The 17423-nt window shown below is 33.0% G+C and overlaps 3 protein-coding genes across 4 annotated transcripts; 1 reads left to right on the top strand and 2 right to left on the bottom strand.

The window, feature by feature from the left end:
* Positions 1-108: 108 nt before the first annotated feature.
* LOC101205853 (palmitoyl-acyl carrier protein thioesterase, chloroplastic) lies at positions 109-3110 on the bottom strand. Of its 2 annotated transcripts, XM_031885010.1 has the most exons (7): positions 2367-3105; positions 2056-2275; positions 1825-1958; positions 1292-1405; positions 1026-1194; positions 870-938; positions 109-775 (listed from the first exon to the last, which is right to left on the bottom strand). In XM_031885010.1, exons 1-7 carry the CDS (start codon positions 2384-2386, stop codon positions 431-433), a joined length of 1071 nt encoding a protein of 356 aa, XP_031740870.1. In that variant the 5' UTR covers positions 2387-3105; the 3' UTR covers positions 109-430. The 2 variants fall into 2 exon arrangements, with proteins under 2 accessions (XP_031740870.1, XP_011655469.1); XM_011657167.2 differs by having other exon boundaries at positions 2056-3110.
* Positions 3111-3991: 881 nt separating this feature from the next.
* On the bottom strand, positions 3992-6776 carry LOC101205383 (probable histone chaperone ASF1A). The gene is made up of 3 exons (XM_004150624.3): positions 6453-6776; positions 5232-5347; positions 3992-4696 (listed from the first exon to the last, which is right to left on the bottom strand). Exons 1-3 carry the CDS (start codon positions 6559-6561, stop codon positions 4283-4285), a joined length of 639 nt encoding a protein of 212 aa, XP_004150672.1. The 5' UTR covers positions 6562-6776; the 3' UTR covers positions 3992-4282.
* A 5192-nt stretch (positions 6777-11968) lies between these two features.
* Positions 11969-16249, top strand: LOC101205618 (ATP synthase subunit beta, mitochondrial). The gene is made up of 9 exons (XM_004150625.3): positions 11969-12521; positions 12865-12940; positions 13024-13112; positions 13227-13344; positions 13435-13538; positions 13781-13939; positions 14050-14274; positions 14370-14681; positions 15793-16249. The coding sequence occupies exons 1-9, from the start codon at positions 12036-12038 to the stop codon at positions 15904-15906; spliced, it is 1683 nt and encodes a 560-aa protein (XP_004150673.1). The 5' UTR covers positions 11969-12035; the 3' UTR covers positions 15907-16249.
* Positions 16250-17423: the final 1174 nt, after the last annotated feature.

The following is a 17423-nucleotide window of genomic DNA, read 5'->3' as shown; positions in this document are numbered from 1 at the left end:
CTCCATTGGTATTTGTAGTTTACAGAACTTTTTAAACCACAAACGTCCAATGCAGAGAATCAGCTGGAGTCAGTACCATTGGAAATTCTTAAAACATAATCCAAAAAATAAAAATAAAAGAGGCTTCAAATATATCCATGACGGATCAGCTTCTTCTTTCCATATGATATCGATCTATTACAATTTACATTGTTTCATATAGTTCTTGTCTTCTTGAACTCTTTAAAGGGAGACTCTGTCATTACTTCTGCATTTACAGGAGCAGCTCCATTTGATAAACACTCCCTTGTGAAGCAGAACAAGAATATGAGTAACCATGAACAAAATAATAAATTTCACATAAAGTAGCCCTTTTGCTTATTGTTTTCAGGAATGTTGCATTGTGGGTGTTGTCTTCTTAAAGAGGCGATGGAACTGATATAAATAAGATTTACTCTGTGGAGAATGGTATAGTGGTAAGCTTTTTCTTCCATGTGGTTCTTCCCCTCACTATCTCTTCATTCTTAGCCTCCCCTTCAATTTGTAGAAGATGTGTATACCTTTGTGTTCCTTTGTCAAAAGATCCCAAGAGTCCACCTTTGAGAATTTCAGACGCCAAGGAAAACCCGTTTAGTAGACCGATTTCTCTGTCTTCTATCATCTCCACATCTCTGAGGATTCCATCTTCATCTGGCTCACATAGTGATTGAACTATATCAGAGCTTCCGCATTCCCTTCTATACTCCAATATGATACTAGAAAGTTGATGAGACTCCAAAACATGGTCAGGTATCGTCTGTAACAGGCAAATGATTAAGTGTCAAAAGTTCATTGGACCCTTCCCCCCAACCAAAATCTATTGATAAATGATGGTTTTGTATGTACAATACCTCTAGCATCCATCTTAGGTATTTGACATTGTTGACATGATGGTTCATGTCCAGATCACTTCTCTTTGGCTGGGTAAATAGCAATTATCAGCGTGTTTTTATCTTTTCTAAATGCTGGTGGAGACTGAATCGTAGTTGATTTAAAGGGATTTTTACCTTCAAGTCAGAGTTCATGTACTTAGCTTTATCATCTAACTTGGAAATTTTCTCGGGGGCATCTTCTTTGATTGCTTGCTTTTCAATAAACCAAGGAGAAATTTCTGCCCTTACTTCTTCTGGCATTTTGGAGAGTCGTCTTGTTTGCTGGTTCATCATCACCCATGTGCTGTTTTATATTTCACCATTTTAGTATGCCAGGAGAGATGACAGCAACTAGGTATAAATTTGGAAGAAATTTCATCTAGATAGTAAGTTCTTATTACCTTGTCGCTCGAGCATAAACGTAGCCTGTTGCTTGACTTCTAATAAGCCAGTCCCTTCTCATTCCATTTTTCCCGGATGCCCCAACCCATGTATCGATTTCAACAATCTCGCCCCTGCAGAATGATCCATCATATGCATATGCATGAATGACATTTCTCAGTTCAAGCACATAACATGTTCTTTATTTGAAATCAATATCCCCATGAACAAAGTAGGAAGACGGTCATCCCAAGACTCAAGAGATGTAAACTAAGTAATTAATTAGTTTTCAAAAGTCTGGGAAGCTCTATTCAAGTAATATCAATCTAACGTGTAGAACAGATAATACAATGTATCTGTATTAGTAGGCAACGTATAGAACATTGTGCTAGTTCAGGCAGGAGAACAACTCATTGTTCAAGAAGAAACCGGAAAGCTAGCTGTTAAAATGAATTAACAACTATCCAGATGAATTTGCAATTGTGTTTAGATAAAAACTCTACAAACTTGAAGCCGGGTAGGATTACTCTTTCGATGACTACAGAGAACGTACCATATCGGATAGTGGTCTACTTCGACAAGCATACGTGAAACAACCCAGATAAGATTATTCCTCATCATGCCATGGGTAGCCCCAAAACCATTGCTGAGAAGCCCAGACATCCAAACATGATTAAGTGCTGTTTCCTACATGAATCACAAATGGTACCAACCAGTTAAAGTGAGTCCGAATTCAAAAACTTCTCTCAGGCATTTCGTCTAACATAATTTGGGCATGCCTGACCTGCAAAAGATTCATGACGCTCTCCACAGTTGCAGTCTTATCAGGACCAACTTCATACGATCTGATTACAACAGTTTGTCTATACCCAACACCTCCTTCAATGATCAAGCCTTGCCGGTGAGGATCAACCAGCTGCTTCTTTGTGGGAATTTTCTGACGAACATCTTCTTTAACAAAACACCCATTTTCCGCCACAGAAGGGACAAGAGCTCTCGAAGCTCTAACCGATTGGCTCAGCAAATCAGTTTCAGAAATGGACCCAATAATAGCCCCATTAACTTTAACATACCTTAGCTTATTAGAATCATTACCTTCTTTGGCAGTGGAGCATCTGATAACATAAGGAACAGGGCAAGAGAAAGAGGCCATTGGTGGAGCTTCTGAAATAGAGGAACAGCCATCACGATCTTATAGTTACAAATGGCGGATTCGCCAAAGGTTTTCTGAGTTGAGAGATGAACATAACAAAGAAATGGGTATGTCCCATCGGAAAATGGGAAGGTTTTGACATTTTTCTTTGAAGTGAGTATGGAATCTTAGTTTTGATCGACAATGGAGATTTGAAAGACAAAAGGGTAGTTTGGAATTTGGACGCTTTTGTGACTGTGTTGAATGGAAAGAGATGATTGTTTATTATTATCATTATGGTTTTTGATTGTTGTTTCATGGAGATGTCTAGTGGGATGAAACAAAGAAACAATTTTGATTTTGATTTATAGTGAAGAGAGTGAGTGAGTGGAAAATCAGAGAACTTTCTTTTACTAAATTTGTTGGGAGTTTAAGATTACAATATAAAATAGTTGGTGTGAACAGAAAGACCTTGGTTCTTCAACCCATTTGGTCTTTTTGTTTTTTTCATTGAAAATAGAGGTAAGAACATGAGAATTACAAATCTGTAGATCGTTAACATAGTATGTCAAGAGAAGTGGTGAGACTCGGGTTGAATGATGGAAGAAAAAATAACTAAAGTAGATGTTGGTTTGGACCTGATCAATTTAAAATTTAAAAAGTAGTTAATGGTGAGGTGATCGAGGGCATGGACGTTGACGTTGAAGCTAGAGTGTTGGGATGGAGAAGAGGAAGATGTGGTCATGAAAACGACTAGGAGGAAGGAGGGGCAAGCTCAAAAATGTATTATTATCGATGTTTTTAATTTTGTAACTTTTCATGTCAATTTCTAAAATAAATTTTTAAAAATTACCTTGGGTAGGAAATGAAAAATAATATTAGAGACCGTCTTAGTCTATTTTTCAAAACTCAAAACTTAAGAACTAAAAGTTGATTAAATAAACATAGGTATATAAACCCAATAAAAACAATTTTCTTTTACTCTACGATCTACGATTTTAGATGAACGAAAACTTTAAAACAAAATTTTTTTCAACCCTTGTCTATTCAAATCTTGCTTCAAATACCTAGTTTTTACTTTGTTCTGTTTTCTATACAACATTATTCTAGGGTGGAATCATTATTATTTAGAATGATCATACTTTGTTCAATCTAACTTTGTGCACAAAACTTTGATAAGTTTCATTTCAATTGCTATTTGATCCTAACAAGAAAACTCCTTTCTTATATTCATTTAGAACAGCAAAATGAAATTCGATTGTAGTGAAAAATATGAAGTCCAAAATCAAGTTGATAGTAGAAGTTGACAACTATTTTATGGTTATTACACTAAATAGTGCAAAAACGAGAAAAAAAAATGCTTATTTTTTTATTATAATTCAATTGACATCAGACATACAAGATTGAAGGATTTATGATTTGAATCTCGAAATGTAAGACTAAATTTTAAAATTAACTTGCAGCCGTAGGGACACGTGAACAAATTCTCGGGTCTTCACCATTACTATGTCAAATCAAACCTTTTAGTCGAGTCTTAGGATTGCAGCAGGCCAATCCTCCTAGAAAAAGGAAAGAGCAGCAAGAATGATAAAGTGGAAATCTCTTTGTTTTCCTCATCTTATCTAGATCCACTGAACAACCCGCTAGGGAGAATTAAACAGAAACTTTCAACAAGAAGAAGATGATGATTAATTAATTTAGAACTATCAGAGTTTCGATTTAATAACAGAAAAGATGAAATCATCTTTCCCAAATTCTTTTTTGCAGACTCAAACTGGTCTAATTAACATATCTACTTCACTGATTTAGCTTACAAACCAAGAGGAAAAGTTGTAAAAGATGGATCACCTCAAGGCTCAAACCTTAATTTGGCTAGCTCTCATGCCGTGACTGAAGGCTGAGATCCAGAATCAATGGCTTCCTTATCTAAAGGTGGCTCATCTGCTGCTGATGGTGATGGTGGTGGTTGTAATTCTTCTTCTTCATTGTTGAGGGCTTCAACTGAGTGGTGGGGTGAAGATGGTTGTTGCTCTGCACCATGTTCAGAGTTCTCTGGATGAAAATTGATTGGGAACTTCGTGACTCTGGGCTTGTCAGCTAAAATGTTTCTTTGGACCCTGTCAATCAGAACTTTTGGAGGAGGTTCTTCACGAAGTTGTTCATCATCATAATCGTTGTTCACATAATATCCTACTCTTACAAATTCCTGTCCCATGTATGAACATGTTAATAAAAGTACTGTGACCCCGGTGATGTCTTCCTCCCGGATTTTTGAAGGATCTGGAGGGTCTGCCTGCAAAATATCCGACCACAAGAAATGCACCAGTAGAGGTCACTCAGATTCCAATTCGTGCAATGATTAGACTCGAGACAGTGAAATTTCTACAGGTATTCAGACGAATCGGTGTTGGAGAAGGGCTATATCTCTTTTCCATACATGGTAGAAATGTTACTAACGATAAGTTATCACTGAAGTTCATTTGGTTTCAAAATTCTTCTTTTTCCTTAAATTTCAAATCTTAGCTTGAATTTTGAAAACACCTCTTCACGGGAGAACAAAATGAAGAAACTAACGGTGAGAGTATATCTATAAGGATAATTTTTAAAACTACAAATCAAAAACTAAATAGTTATAATTGGCCTAAATTTCGAACTTCAATAAATTATGGATTTCAATATTTACTTGAATTCAAACTCGATTCTTCTTAAACCATGCTAGATTATCACTAAATTCAAAACGTCTAGCTTATAAGATAACATTTTGGTCAACATTGAAAAGGTAATTTTGGCTTTACAGATAAAGTTAAGATAGATTCAACATATATTACCTGAAGAACAAAACGATAATTGCCAACATTAATGGGTCCAACGAGAACACTTTCCAAAAGTTGGTCATAAGTTTCATCCTCGGCCGATCCGACATAGGTGAGTTTCCATTCCAGATCTGTAGAATAATCATAGAGATAACATGTCATTAAAGTTGATTTTATAACATAATACCTATTATAGTAAAAAAAAAACAAAATAGAATATATCGACCACGGTCCCAATAGCTTGAGAAATTCACAAAATATTCCAACTAGCTACAAATACTAACGAGGAAGAAAATGACAACGTAGAAATCGTATTAAACCACCCATAAAGCCAAAAGCTCATCCAAGAGATTAAGTATAAGCTAATAATTTTAGCTAAGAGGTTATTGATCTTAATAACCTTTACACGGTAAAAATTTAGAGACTTTGGCAGTGACTAGTAAACTTAACCCAAAGAAAATTTTGAGCACGTAAATTTTTGTTTTAATCAGGGAATCCCCCAAGAAAATCCAGTGACCACGATCAACACAAATCAAGAAACAGACCTTCGAATGATACACGATTGAGGTTTTTCTAAAGTTCATCGTTCCCAATCAACCCCCCACAAGAAAAACAAAAAGAATCTAAAGACGGGGGGCAAGAATTTTTGAAATAAGTATCAAGCGTTGAAAAGGCCTAAGGGGCAGATTCTTTCAGACAAAGTGAGCTATACAATACATATACACACAAACAAACAAACAAACTTTCAAAATCTCAAAAAAGTTCCTCGGAAAGATCAAGGTAGCAAGGCTCAACAATCAAAATCAAGATTTAAGCAGGAAAACGCACATCATTAGAATACAGGCGTGAGGTTACAAGATTTTAACTGAATTTAAAATTTTGTATACTAAAAAAGATATCAGGGAACAAAGTTTCCTTCCATAAAACGAAATTAAAGTCGTTACTTTGTGTATGATGTGAATCATTAACCTTAACCATACACAAATATCCAGTTTGCAAGTCAAGTAGCATATGTAATTCTAGGGTTTTCCTAAATTGGCAACTGCCAATCTTCATTTCCAACTCAATCAAAGCAAATTGGAAGCAACCCCTCGAATAGTTTTCCATTTCCTATGAAATCTAGTGAATCGAACTAAAACCGAAGCCAAAATCAACTGTTTATACCATCATTTTAAAACTCATACTGCAGATACCGATGACGCAATAAGATCTAACAAAATAAAACTGCAAAATTACCGTCTTTAAGAGAAGTCAAGCACTCGTATGAGATCTCGAACTGAAATGGATTCAGAAAAGCAGCAGGGTTATCCAAAACCGTGACGTTTGTAATGTTAACGGCACTCATCGCCAGAAACAGAAACGGAGCGCTGTAATTGCTTCGACAAATTGATTGATGTTAGCCCTAATTAGAAGATCACTCATCGACAAGCTGAGAAAACCTGACCTGAATAACGATGGTTACCAGCACTGATGAAGTTGAATATAATCCAAAGAAGAAAGACGAAGATCGGAGTTCGTCGATTATATATCGCCGCCGCTGAAAATTTTGGAGGGAAATGAAGTGCCCAAATTGGCGGGAGATTTAGAAATTATTTCTTGCAAAATTATATTAAAAAAATAAACTTCTTTAAATATTATATAAAATTTATTGTCTATAATTTTAAGTTTTTTACTTAATCGATGAGATCATACGAAGATAAATTATCATCCAAAAGTTTAAGTTTATTGGTACATATAGAATGTAATTATATATCATTATTAAGATGCCCTTAAATTTTCATGAAGAGTTTAAAAATACGTTAGTTTACAACATAAATTGTTATTATTTATTTTCAAAAATAATTCTAAATTGTTAGAGAATAGTTTAAATTTTTTCCGAACGTTGATATAACCCTTGGTTAGTTTGAAGTTTTATTGAATTCGAAAAAAAGAAATTTTATAGAATTCGAGAAAAATAAATTGTTTTTTACAAATGTTCTCATTTTTCTTCCATTTATCTAATTCTTACCTTAATGACTAAAATTAAAATATAAACATCAAGTTAAAACACAAAAACATCACAAAACTCTAAAATAAAAATCTCTTGTTAAAACAAACCAAAACCATAAAGAAAAATTGCATCAAATGACAAAAACATTAAAAAAAAACAGTTCATAACACTTATTTTTTTTGTATATAGTCAATATATAAAAATGAGTGGTATTAGACAACTATTAGACGATAATCATGGGGCTCGATAAATATCAGACAATAATTATATGGTTATCGACTTTTAAATTTGTTACTTTTGCAATTTATAAAATACACGGATATAAGTCATATTATCATTTTTTTTCTGTTATTTTTGCAAAGGCCCAACAATAAATAGCCAAATAAAAATAAATTAATTTGGTTATTGACACATCCTCAATTAGCAATGTTTTTCTTTTCTATTTCTTTTTTTAAGTTTGAGGATATTTGTTATATTTTAGAATTTCAAACCAAATATTTTTTACTTCAAAAACGAGTCATTTCCATCCAAAAAGCTAATAATATGGATATTTTTTAATGTTTTTTTTTTTTAATTCAAAGTTTGAGGGTATTTTGTATAATTAGTCTTCATCATAAATCTATAACCCATTCAAAATCAATCGTAATTGTATTTTTTAACTTTTTTTTTTTAAGTTCAATAATCCCGGAGTAAAATGTAACATTTTTTATATTACAAATTTGATTGATAATTCAAATGTTTTTTTTGAAAACAAATAAAATTTTATGGTAAAGAAAATTATAAGAAACAAACATATATTGTTGTTGCAAAATGTGCTACTAAATATCAAAGCATCGCTGACTCGTATTATGATAGAAATTTTATGTATTGTCTTTCTTGTTGCTGCTCCTAGACATATATTTTCTTCAACACAAATTTATAGACCGAAGACTGTTGGTATCTATGTAGTGTCGTGGGTTGATGATTATGTTAAACAAGTTACTTGAAAATAACTTTAATGATAGTTTTGTGAAAAGAGATGTCAAGGTGTATGATTTTCGTCCAGATTGATTGCAAATGTTCCTTTTAAGTTGGAAGGTATCTCGAAACCTCATCTTGTTTTAAGCAATATTATTGTAAGCGGTGAGGGGATCTTACACTTAGAAGAAGTCTAAAATGAAACTGTGAGTTAACTTTGTATGAGTCAATGTTAGGTGTTTTGATTGCTAAACCTTTAATATCGGTGGAATTTCTTTTTGTAGGACATTATATTTACCCCAAACATATGTGATTTGAATTGGGTTGCCAACTCAGTGTCACAATTTTGCTGTTTATATATGTTGTTGTGAAACATGTGGTGCAACTTGTTTCACGTTATGCTAAATTCTTATATTTTTTTAAAGTAAAATAGTTGAATTTGTAGACAAATTATAAAAATTTGTTTTTAAAAACAAATTTGTAGTTTTCAAAACTTGTCATTTGGTTTTATAAAACATTGATAGAAAAACATGGAACAATGTAAGAAAAAATTAGATTATTTCAAAAACTATAAACAAAAATAAAATAATTATTGAATATGATCAAAACGATTGGACCTGAGATAAAAATATTTTACAATCATTACACCTCGCCCCAAACGATCCTAACTAAACCTAAGACAAGATGTGATGACAGTAGACTCTGAACAAACGATGAAATTTACCGTCATTCTATATGTTACCACACTTTTAAAACACATTAAAAATTATATCAATCGATAAATGATTTAAAAGAAAACATAAAACATTTCTAACACACATAAAATAAAACTTATTTTTCAAAATCGTGAGAATCAAATAAATAAAAAACCAGCATAAATCTTGAAACATGTATACTGTACAGAACTTATAATATCAATTGAATGACAATATTTTACTATGTATAAACCATTTTTTAGATTAAACATATATTTTATACTGAAAATACTTTAAAATATTCGCTCACTAATATTATGAAGTGTGAAAGTTGGATCATAAGTCGTTTGGATCTCAGTTTACTCTGAAGTATTAATTTTGTTACCTCGTAGATAGTCAAGGAGTTATTTGACTTTGTTTACTTTCCTACTTTAATTAGGAAGGAACGAGTAACTAGTGATAATCAAGTAAAAGTACACGCGAACGTCAAAGATAAGTAGATGTGTTAAGAAGTTGACTTGTTGAAAAAAGTGTTTTGGAAGTGAAAATGTCTCCTCTTTTTAGTGTGGTTAATTCGTCTCTTTAAGGGAAGTTCTGTCGAATTTTTTATCGAGTTTTATAAATTAGTATTTATCAACCACCTGTTTTGAATAATATTTTTAAATAGTGTTTTAATACCTTAGTTCAAGTTAAATGGAAAATATAGAACGAGGTGTGACAACAAGTGCATGTTTATATAAACTAAAAGCTCGATATCCAATTAATCACACTCAAGGGACAAAGTACATAGGCCAAGAAAACCTAAGCTATAGAGCTCACCAAACAGATTTATAAATAGGTAAATTTCTTTTGGGTTAAAAAGTTAAGTCACAAAGTTCACATAAAATTATCTTAAGTTTCATATGACTACCTAATAAGACTCTAACTTCAAAACACATTCGTACTAGAGATTGAATCACTATGGCATAAATTAATATAAACACAAGTAGAACTTTACAAAATAGTTTTTCTTGAAATATAGTGTAAGCAATTACCACATGACAAATTTAACGTTATAAGTTTATTGAAGAAAACAATATTTTTGCAGTAAATGAAAAAAAAAAATTACGTATTAAGTATACAAATAAACACACATTTGTTGAAAATAATATATGGATTGAAGGATACACACAAAAAAAAGTTAACTAATACACCAAACATAAACACACTTGTGATATTTTACTGATATACTAATTAAATACACTAGTTTAGCGTCGAATTTGAATACTAACGAATGAAAAGATAAATGTAATTGATTTTGTTTACTACATCCGTAAATATAAGAAAAGTATTGCAAATGTTGTTATATATATATGCGCCATTAGTACAACTACCCTTGTTTTTATGAAAGTCGTAGAAAAATAACCTTAAATTAATTTCATATCTCACACTAGTAATGTTTTAGAATAAATTAGCTGAAATAGTTTTTTTCTATGGGTCGAGATCACCTACCAGGTTTTGAATAAAAAACTAACATTTTCATCTTATATTCAACCACTTCTTTAGGGGCTTTTTCGTTGAAATATCGCCTAGGATGAACACTATCTCGATTATCTTGGTGTTCGTCCAAAATAGGGGAAAATTCGAGCATAGTTTGGTTAATTTATAAGTGTGATTTAAATTCAAACTTTTATTCGTTTTATATCAATGATGAGAAATAGAAATAAAAGTAAAATCTAAAAAGTACAGATTAGATATAAAATGTGATTTCCAATATTTCAATGTGACTTTTATACATTTTTTTTTTGCTTTTAACCTGGTTTTTTTAAAATAGTGTTTTATTGTATAAATCAAATGTGATTTTTATTCTATTACCATTATTTAATTTGTGAATTTTTGTATTGATTTTAGTATAATATAGTTGATAATATTTTGATGCTTTATCTCCGTCAATAAACTTTAACTTTTAAACCTGTTGATTTTTTTGGAAGACTTGTTGATCTCTTTAGAATCGACCTTTGAACCTATTAATCTTTCTTGGATGATTGATCTTCTAAGTTACATGATTAGTTTTTGGATTGTTGATATGCGGATTCAATTTACAACTTCAACCGAGTTATATTCTCTAGATCTTAAGAGCTCAAGTTCTCAATAATTTAAGAATTTAAAAGTTTCAATTTTAAGCACTCGACTTTTTCAGTCTTATAGAATCCAAGAAATATAATATTTCTCTTTTAATTTTTGAGAGCTTCGAAACTTTAATCTTCAAATATTTAGACCTTCAACACTTTAATCTTCCAATATTTAGAGCTTCAACACTTTCTAAATTCTTCCTCTATTCCATTCAATCTCGCTTGACTTCAAATAATTTGGGTTTAGTTGTTTGTTGGGCTTGAGTCTAGTTCAAACATCTTATTTGGCCCAATTTTTTAAGAAGAGCTTGATAGAAAGTGTCTATAGATAATAGATTGCCAAATAAGATAATCGTCTTAGAAATCTTATTTTACCTTGTTAATTTTTATTTTATTACATTTATTTTGGCCAATGTTTTTTTTATTTGCTCTAAAATTCTAGTTAAAAAATATAGCAAGGAGTGGAGGAGGATGGGAGAGATTTGAGTTTTGAAGAAAAAAAAAGAACAAGATTATTTATTTATTTGATAGTAGTTGTGTTTGACCTTAAAAGTTTATGAAATAAACTAATAAAATTGCTTTTGTTATTTATCAATTTAAACAATATAATCAATCTACAGTCTAATTATCCCAATTTTGTTTTTTTGAATGTTTAATAAATAAAAGAAACTTTTATTTATAAGAGACAAAAATAGAAAAAGTACAAAGTATTGAAAGATTTTATTCAATAAATAATTTTTCTAAATTGATAAAATATTTAGCGTTCGAAACTTAAATATTATATTTTTTTAATTTAAACAATCTATTATTCATATATAAAGTTCAATAATTTAAATGTTTATTATATGTATGACTATGGGAAATCAAATTTTGTTTGAGATATAAAATAGATAAAAATTTACTACTGTGATCAAAATTGAATCTTAATAATTTTCTAAAAAGTAAAGCAAAGTAAAATAAGGAAAAAAAGGAATATCCAATTTCGAGCAGTGTAGGCGTTGCATATAGTGCCATTCCACTCTCATTCATCGAACCCTATGCTGAGCTTCTGAAGCCCTAACAAGCAATGGCTTCACGCAGACTCTTATCTTCCCTTCTCCGATCGTCGGCACGGCGGTCTTCTTCCAGATCTCCCATCTCTTCCCCCAACCCCAGAATTCCATTATCCAACACTTCTCGCGCTTCCCCTTATGGCTACCTCCTCAACCGTGTCGCTCAATACGCCACCTCCGCCGCCGCCGCCACTCCACCACCTTCCTCCCCACCATCTGCCAAGTCGGACGTAGGACCGAGTGGAAAGATCACTGACGAGTTCACTGGAGCCGGCTCGATCGGCCAGGTTTGTCAGGTGATTGGTGCCGTCGTCGATGTCAGATTCGATGAAGGGTTGCCTCCAATTCTTACGGCGCTTGAGGTGCTTGATCACTCGATCCGTTTGGTGCTGGAGGTGGCGCAGCATTTGGGGGAGAATATGGTTAGGACTATTGCCATGGATGGGACGGAAGGGCTTGTTCGTGGGCGGAGAGTGCTCAATACTGGTTCTCCTATCACTGTAAGACATGGTTTTGATTGTTGTAATGGTATTGATTTGATGAGATTTGGGTTGATTTTGTCGATTTTTGTTGTCTTCACTATCTTTCTATTTTGTGTGGATTTGTTGAAATTGAAGTTGTGTTTACATGGGATGTTCAACTGGAAGGACTAATAATTTGTAGATCCTCACGCTCCCCATACGCTATGCTTTTCCATGTTTTCTTACTGTCTTTTTTATCTCGATATGTTTTTCAAACGGACACAGTATGCTAATGGGTATAACTGGTTTGCATCTTTATGTGGGTAAAATAATGTTCTTACGACAATTTGTGGGTTCCAATTTAATTTTTTTGTCATTGCAGGTTCCAGTTGGTAGAGCTACTCTTGGACGTATTATTAATGTCATCGGAGAGCCTATTGACGAGAAAGGCGACCTTAGTAAGAATCTAGTATATCCTATCTTGTCAATGCTTTTGATATAACGTGATCAAGAATCTGACGCTGTATATCTTTTTGAACAGAGACCGACCACTATTTGCCTATTCACAGAGAAGCTCCAGCCTTTGTTGAGCAAGCAACTGAGCAGCAGATTCTCGTAACTGGTATTAAGGTAAGTTTACTGGATGGAGTATACTTTGTTATCTTTTCTTGTTCCATTTAAGCTCAGAACTAGATTAGTTGGTGGAATTGAGTTTTGATTTATGAGTGTTGCCATGTTTTGCAGGTTGTTGACCTTCTTGCTCCATATCAAAGAGGAGGAAAGATTGGGCTTTTTGGTGGTGCTGGTGTGGGAAAAACTGTGCTTATCATGGAACTTATCAACAATGTTGCGAAAGCTCATGGTTTGTTTTTTTTTAATAATAATGTATGTGCATACACTTGTTGATGTGTCCTTGGCGTTGTATCTAATGCCACACTCTCTATTTTAACAGGTGGTTTCTCTGTGTTTGCTGGTGTCGGAGAACGCACTCGAGAGGGTAATGATTTATACAGAGAAATGATTGAGAGTGGTGTCATTAAGCTTGGTGATAAACAGGTAATAGGGGACGCTCTACTACATTTCTTTTGTTGGTTGCATCTTATTACCCATGACTTATACTTTCTTTTACACCTAAATTACATTAAGCTTGGTGATAAACGAGTAATAGGGGACATTCCACTACAGTTCTTTCATTTGTTTCATCTTATGATTCATGATTTATAATTTCTTTTACACTTAAATTATTATTTTGGTTGAAACTGTGTATTGGTAGTTGATGCATTTCTATGTTTAACTAGGCTGAAAGCAAATGTGCTCTTGTGTACGGTCAAATGAATGAGCCCCCGGGTGCTCGTGCTCGTGTTGGTCTTACTGGACTAACTGTGGCCGAACACTTCCGTGATGCTGAAGGACAGGATGTGCTTCTCTTCATTGACAACATTTTCCGCTTTACCCAGGTAAATATGCCAAAACAAGTTATCCACCAGAAAATATCTCTATTAATTTGCATTTGATCGATTCTTAGATTGATAACACACTCATCCATCTCACTTTTACTGTCTTGCAGGCTAACTCAGAGGTGTCTGCACTGCTTGGACGTATTCCATCTGCTGTTGGTTACCAACCAACCTTGGCTACTGATCTGGGAGGCCTTCAAGAACGTATTACCACCACTAAGAAAGGATCTATTACTTCTGTGCAAGCTATCTATGTCCCTGCTGATGATTTGACTGATCCTGCCCCTGCTACCACCTTTGCTCACTTGGATGCCACAACTGTGTTGTCGCGTCAGGTAGACAATTTAAAGACTGTTGTATATGATAAATAAAGTTTTGTCAATTTCCGCAGCTGATTTTCCAATGATTACAATTATTGTTCCTTGTATAGATTTCAGAGCTTGGTATTTATCCCGCTGTGGATCCCCTTGATTCTACATCTCGTATGCTCTCTCCTCATATTTTGGGAGAGGACCACTATAATACTGCTCGTGGAGTACAGAAGGTTCTTCAGAATTACAAGAATTTGCAAGATATTATTGCCATTCTTGGAATGGATGAGCTCAGTGAAGATGATAAGTTAACTGTTGCTCGGGCTCGTAAAATCCAACGATTCCTGAGCCAGCCTTTCCATGTTGCTGAAGTATTTACTGGAGCACCGGGCAAGTATGTGGAACTGAAAGAAAGTATCACCAGTTTCCAGGTACCTTCTTGTTCCATTGCATCCTTGATCATATCTGATTTCTCAATGTTCTTGTTTGACTCGTAAATTCTTGGGTCATTGATTTCTGGCTACTTAGTGTGAAGTTTTCTATCCTTACTTTCTTATTCTATTTTTCTTGGAGTTCAGTGGCTTAGTCCTTTTCTAAAGAGTAGAAAATTTAGGCCCCATTTGGTAAGCATTTGGTTTTTGATTTTTGGTTTTTCCTTTTCAAAAATTAAGGCTACAACACTATTCCACCCCCAAATTTCTTCTTTTGCTGTGTACTTTTTTACCAATGGTTTAAAAAATCACGCAAAAATTTGAAAACTAGAAAAAGTAGCATTTAAAAATTTGTTTTTGCTTTTCAAATTTGGCTAAGAATCCAACAATTGTTCTAAAGAGAGACAAATTATTGTAAGAAAAGGGGAGAAAGTAGGCTTAGTTTTCAAAAACCAAAAACAAAAAATGAAATGGATGCTGGATGTTGGGCCTTAATCTTTAGGGCAAGAATTTCTTGATTTTTAAGCTTGTGACTTTCATGTGAATCCAAGTCTTGATTCACTCTACTTAATTTATGATGTTTAAATAGATTCTGATGTCTCAGTTGTATGCTTATAAAGGAATTTTGAACAGTTCACCTATATTTGAACTTAATTCTGGATTTAATTGATATCGGGTTTTAGAGAATTTTCCAACTACTACTTATTGTGGATATATTTTTCTGTCATAGCTAGAATGAGAGGATTTAGCTTTTGGTTGCTTGTACTTTCTAAGTTCTTACATAAATATAAGAAAGCTACATAAATCAGCCCATTATCTGTAAGGTCGGTATGTTTGTTTCTGTTTTTTCTTTGTCTGGGATTATGTGAGGATACTTGTTTTTTGCACCTTTACTTAACAGGTATACAAAATCTGTGTGTCCGAACTTGAGGTTATTGTGGATTTTTTAGGTTTCTTTTTGTGAATGTTATACAAAGATGTTTCGGATTAAAAAATCCTGAAAAAGTGCTCGTCTGAAATAGTTTCGAATCCCCAATCTAAAATGTTGTACGATGCAAGCAAACTTCACTATTAATGTGTGCTCTTTTCTACCTCTCTTGTTTGACAACAGGGAGTTTTGGATGGAAAGTATGACGACCTTCCCGAACAATCATTCTACATGATTGGAGGAATCGAAGAGGTCATTGCTAAGGCAGAGAAGATTGCCAGGGAATCTGCTGCTTAACATTGAGGTTGTCGTATTTCACAACTCCCCATTTTAATCTTTGTAATTGTGAAGATCAATAATATTTAGGCGATGTTGGCAAATGTTATTCTGTCAACAAGATTTTCATTTATATAATTTTTTTTTAATCTTTTTGGAGATGTCTTGTACCAAGATCCTCCCCTTGCCATTTTAGTGTGTTGAAGAGAAATGAAACCTCTGGCCTGCCCCTTGTTTTTTGTTGTTTGAATAAGGGGGGAAAATGGACTCAGAACTTTGTACACTTTTTCCCAATCGATTCCAAAACATTGGATGCCAGTTTAGAAGTTTATTATGGTTATTATTACCATTCCCATTGCTCTCACAACTTTCTATTGTGTTTGAAATGTTGCTGAAAAGTGACCATGGATATTTCCAATGTTCATTAGAAGTCGTTTTTTGGTTGCTTAGGCTCTTGAGGGAATTTACAATTGAGACTATGAATGCTTGAAGTTTTAATGAAAATTTCAACCAAAGTCCTTTTATTGGCACAATTGTTGAAATGCATCATCACCTATGAGTTTTTAGAAATGTCTTGACCTGTAAACTAAGTTTCCTCTCTTTTTGACAATGCCTATTTAGAACACCCAAACCTACCGTTGTCAATTTGCGTCTCATTCACCATGGATTGGCGTGGTATGTTTGTATTTAGAACATATATTAAATTTTCATTAACAGTGATATTTTCATATTTTTTTAAGTTCACTAAGGGCGTAATGTTGTGATGTCATTTATTACTTTTCGAGGTGTATCTTGAATTTCAACCAAAACAAACTTTATGTATGTCTAACATTTCTATCAACCAAAACAAATTTTATATTTAGTACAAAGCTTAAATTTAGAGATTTCAACCAAAACAAACTTTATGTATGTCTAACATTTCTATCAACCAAAACAAATTTTATGTTTAGTACAAAGCTTAAATTTAGATATTATTTTTGTAACTTTCGTTCTTACTTCAAATGTCTAACTAAATATAGATATTATTTTTGTAACTTTTGTTCTTACTTCAAATGTCTAACTAAATATGTAATTTTAATTCGTGAGATTTTGAAGTTTTATTTATTTTATAATGTTTTAATCAAATAATCCATGAGTTAGGTTTAACCTAATAGAATGTTGATTGGATCATTAATTTTTGACTTAGATGAGATGGTTTGTTGTGTTTTTGAAAATTTAGCAATTAGACTATAAGATTATTGGGAACAAATATGCACAAATTATATTTAGCAATTAGATTATAAGATTATTGGGAACAAATATGCACAAATTATCTTTCAAGCTCTATTCATCGATCTTTGTCATCGATAGAAGCTGGAAAATCCACCAACACAATTCAACCTATCATAAAAACCTCAATTCTCTTTAATAATATTTGTTTGTTTAAAATAAATTTTGAACTTTTTAATGGCTTACTTACAATTAACAAGTCATCTCATTCATATTTGTACTTATTTCAGAATGGTTATGTAAGAAACTTCAAAAACTAAATGGACGTA

This window comes from Cucumis sativus, chromosome 5 (assembly GCF_000004075.3).
Source record: "Cucumis sativus cultivar 9930 chromosome 5, Cucumber_9930_V3, whole genome shotgun sequence".
In the NCBI taxonomy this organism is placed as follows: Eukaryota; Viridiplantae; Streptophyta; class Magnoliopsida; order Cucurbitales; family Cucurbitaceae; genus Cucumis; species Cucumis sativus.
This window is presented reverse-complemented; position numbering and strand designations above follow the sequence as displayed.

Bases quoted from the DNA above. Each gene is read 5' to 3' on its own strand.
- LOC101205383 (XM_004150624.3), bottom strand. From the start codon at position 6,561: ATGAGTGCCGTTAACATTACAAACGTCACGGTTTTGGATAACCCTGCT. The intron at 5,348-6,452 runs GTAATTTTGCAG...ATTATTCTACAG, and splicing joins CTTGACTTCTCTTAAAGACG to ATCTGGAATGGAAACTCACC. The intron at 4,697-5,231 runs GTAATATATGTT...GATATTTTGCAG, and splicing joins ATTATCGTTTTGTTCTTCAG to GCAGACCCTCCAGATCCTTC.
- LOC101205618 (XM_004150625.3), top strand. From the start codon at position 12,036: ATGGCTTCACGCAGACTCTTATCTTCCCTTCTCCGATCGTCGGCACGG. The intron at 13,113-13,226 runs GTAAGTTTACTG...CATGTTTTGCAG, and splicing joins TTCTCGTAACTGGTATTAAG to GTTGTTGACCTTCTTGCTCC. The intron at 14,275-14,369 runs GTAGACAATTTA...TTCCTTGTATAG, and splicing joins CAACTGTGTTGTCGCGTCAG to ATTTCAGAGCTTGGTATTTA.
- LOC101205853 (XM_011657167.2), bottom strand. From the start codon at position 2,424: ATGGCCTCTTTCTCTTGCCCTGTTCCTTATGTTATCAGATGCTCCACT. The intron at 1,959-2,055 runs GTCAGGCATGCC...TGATTCATGTAG, and splicing joins GCGTCATGAATCTTTTGCAG to GAAACAGCACTTAATCATGT. The intron at 1,195-1,291 runs GTAATAAGAACT...AATATAAAACAG, and splicing joins GTTTATGCTCGAGCGACAAG to CACATGGGTGATGATGAACC.